Raw genomic sequence first — 7819 nt, 5'->3', positions numbered from 1 at the left:
TGAGGACCGCCACAGGAACGGAAGACCCAGAGTTATATATATTTTTATACCTAAAGGGATTCCAAATCAAATAGCTAAATGTTTCTTTGTTTGACTAGAAATCTGACAGACTTTTAATTCATGTAAAGATATAGACTAATTGTATTATTACCTGTATCTGTAGTAGAAAGCAATGCGTTAGAAGAAGTCTACATAACCAAACCATAAAGTACAATTCAACATCCATTTATGGCCAGTTATGTAAACTCTAACATTGATCTATCCTGCAATAGATGTCGTTGAATTGGTAATATTAATTTTTGTCTTCTTCTTATGCCTAAGATACCAGCAGGACAATAACCTAAAACACAAAGCCAAATATACACTGGAGTTGCTTACCAATATTTTATTAAATGTTCTTGAGTGGCCTAGTTACAGTTTTGACTGAAATCAGATTGGAAATGTATGGCAAGTCTTAAACATTTCTGTCTAGCAATGATAAACAAACAACCTGACAGAGCTTGAATATTTTTTTTCAGAATAATGTGCAAATATTGTACAATCCCTTAGAGACTTAACCAGAAAGACTCACAGCTGTAATCGTTGCCAAATGAGATTCTAACATATATTAACTCAGGAGGTTGAATCCAATCAAGATATATTAGTGTTTTATTTTTCATACATATTCTTTTTTACAAATGTTAGAATTGTTCTTCCACTTTGACAGCACAGAGTACTTTGTGTAGATCATTGAAAAAAATGACAATTAAATCAATTTTATTCCCACTTTGTAACACAACAAAATGTTTAAAAACTCAAGGGGTATGAACTTTCAGAAGGCACTGAAGATATTTAGTTGTTAATATATTAGGTACAGTTACCATAGGTCATGTGGTAAGAGTGTTATCTTGAGGATAATCTATTGTAAACTATCTCTGCGATCAGATTTGCATTCTGTCCTGTCTGTGTTTTCTCCCCAGTGTCCTCCTCCTCTTCCCCTTGACACCTAGCTCAGAATGGTTCTCAATCGCAGTGTAAAGTCCTCTGGCAGCCCTTGTCTGATCAGTTCCTCACGGAGCTGGAATAAACACAGGGGTTACATCATTTAGTACATTTGTAAATGCTACATTCCTATCCTCTTCACGCTCCTTCCCACTCATTCACTTCACTTTCTGTCACGGTTTCGGCCGAGGCTGCTCCTTCTCCTTGTTCGGGCAGGCTTCGGCGGTCGTCGTCTCCGGAGTACTAGCTGCCACCGTTCTATGTTTCTATGTTTGATTGGTTTTGTCTGTTTTGTTACACCTGTTCCTTGTTAGTGTTCATTATGCGTCCTATTTAGTTCTCTTGAGTTTGGTCAGGTGTTGTGTGTAATTGTTCGTTGTCACGTTGTGTGCTAGTTCGTTTTCTGTTCTCTCTGTATATTTTGTGTTAGAGAGAGTCCCGCACTTTGTGCGCCTTTATTTTTGTACTTTACCGTTGTGCGTAAAGTTTGCCTGTTGCCTGTTGCCGTGTTTGGCTTGTTCTTTGGACTTTACTAAAGACGTCTGTTCGAAACCTCTGTGTGTCCTGCCCGTGATTCTACACTACCTCTACACTCAACCCTGACACTTTCCATCTTTATTCAATATCCTTATTTGTTAAAGCAACCTTACACTTCAATCCCTTTGACGAGTGAGGTTTTTCCTCATCCTATAATCATTTTTGAAAATGAATTATTAATAATTAATTATACAATTATATGTTTGACAGTGACTCTCACCTGCTTCAATATCTCAGATTCGGTTAGATTTGTCGTCATGGTGAATTTCACCCTCAGTACAAACTTATATCCTGTAGAGACACAATGAGTCAATACGAGCAAGCATGAAACAAACAGACTGACAGACAGACAGACACGTACCGTACTATATGAAAAAAAGGAGACTTAACCGGGTTGACCGCTATTACCAATTTCGTTAGATATTAAGTAAAGTAAATCACACATACTAGTGGTTGGTTGGGTAGTTGTGGTTGATGTAGTAGAAGTTGCAGTTGTGGTTGTCGTAGTGGGAGCTTTAGTTGTGGTTGTCGTAGTGGGAGCTTTAGTTGTGGTTGTCATAGTAGGAGATGCAGCTGTGGTTGTCGTAGTAGGAGCTGCAGCTGTGGTTGTCGTAGTAGGAGCTGCAGCTGTGGTTGTCGTAGTAGGAGATGCAGCTGTGATTGTCGTAGTAGGAGATGCAGCTGTGGTTGTCGTAGTAGAAGCTGCAGCTGTGGTTGTCGTAGTAGGAGATGCAGCTGTGATTGTCGTAGTAGGAGCTGCAGCTGTGGTTGTCGTAGTAGGAGCTGCAGCTGTGGTTGTCGTAGTAGGAGATGCAGCTGTGGTTGTCGTAGTAGAAGCTGCAGCTGTGGTTGTCGTAGTAGGAGCTGCAGCTGTGGTTGTCGTAGTAGGAGCTGCAGCTGTGGTTGTCGTAGTAGGAGCTGCAGCTGTGGTTGTCGTAGTAGGAGATGCAGCTGTGGTTGTCGTAGTAGGAGATGCAGCTGTGATTGTCGTAGTAGGAGCTGCAGCTGTGATTGTCGTAGTAGGAGCTGCAGCTGTGGTTGTCGTAGTAGGAGCTGCAGCTGTGGTTGTCGTAGTAGGAGCTGCAGCTGTGGTTGTCGTAGTAGGAGATGCAGCTGTGATTGTCGTAGTAGGAGCTGCAGCTGTGGTTGTCGTATTAGGAGCTGCAGCTGTGGTTGTCGTAGCAGGAGCTGCAGCTGTGGTTGTCGTAGCAGGAGCTGCAGTTGTGGTTGTCGTAGCAGGAGCTGCAGCTGTGGTTGTCATAGTAGGAGCTGCAGTTGTGGTTGTCGTAGTAGGAACCTCAGTTGTGGTTGTCATATTAGGATCTGCAGTTGTGCTTGTTGCAGTGTAGATGCTGCCTATTCCTGCGAAAGATATGTTGAATTATTAGGTAGCTTAACAATTCCTTAAACCCAGGGACGGATCACCCAGGCATTTCTAAAACATCACCCATTTTTTTCCCTCAAGGTCACCACACAGGTCAATTTATTGTCCTCAAGGTCACCATACAGGCCCATTAAAAAAGAAAATGTAGGCCCTCAAATGATGATCATCCTGCCAAAAAATGCAAAACTATTTAGACAGGCCCATTGGGCTTAAGATGGACCAGCCCATCTGGCATGTGCCTGAAATTCCATATAGCCAGTCCATTTTTGACCCGTTTCAAGAAGCTAGGCTTATGTCGCATGTCACTACTTCACAGGAGAGGCAAAAAAAAAAAAAAAAATCTGGAACATGTGAACTTTCATGTGCCTTAATAACAACGTGTAAACCATCTGTAAATACGAATGCAATTGTTAAATTACGAGCCTATATATTTTTATACCTAAAGGGGTCCTAAAATTCCAAATCAAATAGCTATTGTTTCTTTGTTTGACTAGAAATCTGACAGACTTTTTTTTATGTAAAGACTAATTGTATTATTACCTGTATCTGTAGTAGAAAGCAATGCGTTAGAAGAAGTCTACATAACCAACCCATAAAGTACAATTCAACATCCATTTATGGCCAGTTATGTAAACTCTAACATAGATGTCGTTGAATTGGTAATATTAATTTTTGTCTTCTTCTTATGCCTAAGATACCAGCAGGACAATAACCTAAAACACAAGGCCAAATATACACTGGAGTTGCTTACCAAGATGGTATTGAATGTTCTTGAGTGGCCTAGTTACAGTTTTGACTGTTTAGCAATGATAAACAAACAACCTGACAGAGCTTGAATAATTGTTTTCAGAATAATGAACAAATATTGTACAATCCCTTAGAGACATAACCAGACATTTAATCCTAGTAAAAAGTCCCTGTCTTAGGTCAGTTAGGATCACCACTTTATTTTAAGAATGTGAAATGTCAGAATAATAGTAGAGAGAATGATTTATTTCAGCTTTTATTTCTTTCATCACATTCCCAGTGGGTCAGAAGTTTACATACACTCAATTAGTATTTGGTAGCATTGCCTTTAAATTGTTTAACTTGGGTCAAATGTTTCGGGTAGCCTTCTACAAGCTTCCCACAATAAGTTGGGTGAATTTTGGCCCATTCCTCCTGACAGAGCTGGTGTAACGGAGTCAGGTTTGTAGGCCTCCTTGCTCGCACACGCTTTTTCAGTTCTGCCCACACATTTTCTATAGGATTGAGGTCAGGGCTTTGTGATGGCCACTCCAATACCTTGACTTTGTTGTCCTTAAGCCATTTTGCCACAACTTTGGAAGTATGTTTGGGGTCATTGTCCATTTGGAAGACCCATTTGCGACCAAGCTTTAACTTCCTGACTGATGTTTTGAGATGTTGCTTCAATATATCCACATAAATGTCCTTCCTCATGATGCCATCTATTTTGTGAAGTGCACCAGTCCCTCCTGCAGCAAAGCACCCCCACAGCATGATGCTGCCACCCCGTGCCTCACGGTTGGGATGGTGTTCTTCGGCTTGCAAGCCTCCCCCTTTTCCTCGAAACATAACGATGGTCATTATGGCCAAACAGTTCTATTTTTGTTTAATCAGACCAGAGGACATTTCTCCAAAAAGTACGATCTTTGTCCCCATGTGCAGTTACAAACCGTAGTCTGGTGTTTTTATGGCGGTTTTGGAGCAGTGGCTTCTTCCTTGCTGAGCGGCCTTTCAGGTTATGTCGATATAGGACTCGTTTTACTGTGGATATAGATACTTTTGTACCTGTTTCCTCCAGCATCTTCACAAGGTCTTTTGTTGTTGTTCTGGGATTGATTTGGATTTGATTGCACTTTTTGCACCAAAGTACGTTCATCTCTAGGAGACATTGCGTATTATTGTTTGTACAGATGAACGTGTCAATTAGCCTATCAGAAGCTTCTAAAGCCATTACATCATTTTCTGGAATTTTCCAAGCTGTTTAAAGGCACAGTCAACTTAGTGTATGTAAACTTCTGACCCAATGGAATTGTGATACAGTGAATTATAAGTGAAATAATCTGTCTGTAAACAATTGTTGGAAAAATTACTTGTGTCATGCACAAAGTAAATGTCCTAACCGACTTGCCAAAACTATAGTTTGTTAACAATACATTTGTGGAGTGGTTGAAAAATGAGTTTTAATGACTCCAACCTAAGTGTATGTAAACTTCCGACTTCAACTGTATACTGGTAATAGTCTAATCAAATCAAATTGTATTTGCCACATGCGCCGAATACAACATGTGTAGACCTTACAGTGAAATGCTTACTTACATGCCCTTAACCAACAATGCAGTTTTAAGAAAAAAAAGTGTTACTTAAAAAATAGCTATATTTTCAGATATTATACATTTCTAATTTTGTACAAAAGTTGTTTTCATTGCAAGTTAAAGTGTCATGTTAGCTAGCTAGCTAACGTTAGCTGGCTGGCTCGCTAGCTAACGTTACGTGTATGACTTGTGTAGTAATATTATTTGTATCTCAGAAAACCATTTGCATTGCTAGTTATTGCCTGATGTTAGCTAGCTAAAATTGAAACTAGTTGTTTAGCTTTAGCTACTTGCAGACTCATGCATGGTAGTATTGCCGCGTTCAAAACAACTGGGAACTCAGAAAAGTACGAGTTCAAATCATGATGTCAGTGATCTTCAGGTCAGAAAGTTGGAGCTCTAGATAGAGGCCCAAGTTCCCGTGTTGGAATTCCAAGAGTTCAAATTGATTTTTCCCTGTCGGAGCTAGTTTTTTCCAGAGTTCCCAGTTATTTTGAACGCACTGAAGTTGGAAGTCTGAGATTTCTGTGTTCCCAATTGTTTTGAACACAGCATTAGTTGGGATTATGGTTAATTGTTTAGCTAGCTAGCTAGCTACATGTCTAAATAAAAGACTCCACAATGCAAGTGACCTTTTCACTGTACCGTTGACACCTTCTGTATCCTGTTTATGTGACAAATAAATGTTTATTTTATTTTTTATAGGGTATGTTTACCAGAGACGGTAATCTGAAGAACAACATGACCTGCACCGAAGTCAGATTAGGATGTAGGCCAATGACTAGATAAGGTGTATTTTTGCTACTATTTTCATCACTTTTAGTCTTGAAATCTTTGGTTGTTTACTACACTGTGAATCCTTAAAGAGATTGGTGGGGCTAAGTCTTAAGAGTGTGTGAACGATGCTGAATGGGTGTAGACAAAGATGAGCTCTCCAGTAGGTGTGCCTAAACGTTCACGGGCCATTTTCTCAAAAGTGGGGTTACAGGTTTAGCAACTTTCAAAGCAGAATAACTTTCCCATTGTTCCTCAGCTGCAGTGTATGATATAATCTTTTCTAGCTCTGAGTCTCTACTTTTATCCAATGTAAAAAACACAATTTCAAATTTTGCTACATAAGACCGAATCCAGGTGGTGGGTCACATTTCTGCTTAAGCTTAACATTTAATAGCTTTTTTAAATAATAACTAAACAGGAGATAGATACTAACCTGAAAAAATTATGATGAGAAACACCCCACGTTCCATGGTTGTATTGATATTCCCTCTAATACATTGGAGAAATAAAAGATGATTCAAATTATAAATAAATGATAAACAATTATTAATTTAAATTATACATTTAAATACTAATCAATTAAACAAATTGATCCATGTTAAGTCTCTACACAAAAGGTAGCCTAAACAGTAAGCAGTTAAAAATCTTACGAAGTTTTTCTGAGTGAGATTTTTCAATCCATACAGTAGGCCTACCTGTAAGTGACAGTGTTCACTATCCCTGCATTTACATTCTGATAACAGTGCATGGACTTTCAATGTATAATAATTTATAGAATAATAGAAAATGTCTTACCAAAATGGTTGCTGCTTGTCTTCTTCAGTGTTCAGGCTTCTATGAGCTCCTCATCAAATGATCTGCATAAGTTTCTCTTTTATGATTTATTCTCTGTCAGGTGTCATCCCAAATGGCACCCTATTCCATTTATAGTGCACTACTTTGACTAAGGCCCAATCTGAGAAAATACCCTCGAAAGTGTTTCACACTTGTTCAAGAGCTCTTCTTTGAGTATGCCCATTCAGCATCGTTCACACCCTCTTAAGCCTTAGCCCCACCCATCTATTTAAGGACTCACATGTGAGGACATGTGCTAAACAGAGTGAGTAAGGTAGTGTAGTAAACAAGTGTTGAAAGTAATAGCCTACAATAAGGAAAAACTCCAGGTAAAAATACACTTAAACTAGTCCTTGGCCTATATCCTAACAAAACTTTATTTGTCACGTACACAGGATACAGAAGGTGTAAACCGTACAGTGAAATGCTTCCTTGCCAGCTCTTCCTCAACAGTACAGTATCGATATGAAAATTAAAAAAACATTTTCAACAGAAAAGTATAAATATCAAGAAATGGAAGGGAAAAAGTCTCAATGCCAGTAGAGAAAGAACAAAATAATATACACCATGTATAAGACCAATATCAAGAACGACGGCAGTGATGCTGGTGATAGAAAAGGTAAAGTGGCTGAGCAGCAGAATTAATATTAAAAGTAGCAGCAACGTATGGTGGTTGAGTGTGTGTTGTGTGTGTGTGTGTGAGTGTGTGTTGTGTGTTGTGAGTGTGTGTTGTGTGAGTGTGCGTGTGTATTAAGACAGAGTAATGTGAATGTGCATAGAGGCAGTGCAGATATTCAGAGGGCGCAGGTAGACAGCCATTGACAGTAGCAAGAAGAACAGTCTATGGCTGAGGTGGTTGGAGACTTTGGTGATGTTGCAGGCCTTCCTCATACACAGCCTTGTATAAGTGTCCTGGATGACTGGGAACTCGCCGCACATGATGGACTGGGCCGTCCGTACCATACATGAACAAGGGATTCTATATTCG

The 7819-nt window shown here is 39.4% G+C and overlaps 1 protein-coding gene across 1 annotated transcript; it reads right to left on the bottom strand.

Annotated features, from left to right (window-relative positions):
• Positions 1-353: 353 nt before the first annotated feature.
• Positions 354-6988, bottom strand: LOC311112824 (uncharacterized protein). The gene is made up of 5 exons (XM_084155958.1): positions 6793-6988; positions 6431-6486; positions 1966-2880; positions 1739-1809; positions 354-1057 (listed from the first exon to the last, which is right to left on the bottom strand). Exons 2-5 carry the CDS (start codon positions 6465-6467, stop codon positions 986-988), a joined length of 1095 nt encoding a protein of 364 aa, XP_084012084.1. The 5' UTR covers positions 6468-6486; positions 6793-6988; the 3' UTR covers positions 354-985.
• Between the last annotated feature and the right edge of the window lie 831 nt (positions 6989-7819).

Source organism: Coregonus lavaretus (assembly GCF_964263955.1).
Source record: "Coregonus lavaretus genome assembly, chromosome: 39".
Lineage (NCBI taxonomy): Eukaryota > Metazoa > Chordata > Actinopteri > Salmoniformes > Salmonidae > Coregonus > Coregonus lavaretus.
The sequence above is the reverse complement of the archived record's forward strand: the minus strand, read 5'-3'. Positions and strand labels throughout refer to the sequence as shown.

Bases quoted from the DNA above. Each gene is read 5' to 3' on its own strand.
- LOC311112824 (XM_084155958.1), bottom strand. From the start codon at position 6,467: ATGGAACGTGGGGTGTTTCTCATCATAATTTTTTCAG. The intron at 1,810-1,965 runs GTATGTGTGATT...GTGTCTCTACAG, and splicing joins AACTACCCAACCAACCACTA to GATATAAGTTTGTACTGAGG. The intron at 1,058-1,738 runs GTGAGAGTCACT...TGTTTATTCCAG, and splicing joins AATCTGAGATATTGAAGCAG to CTCCGTGAGGAACTGATCAG.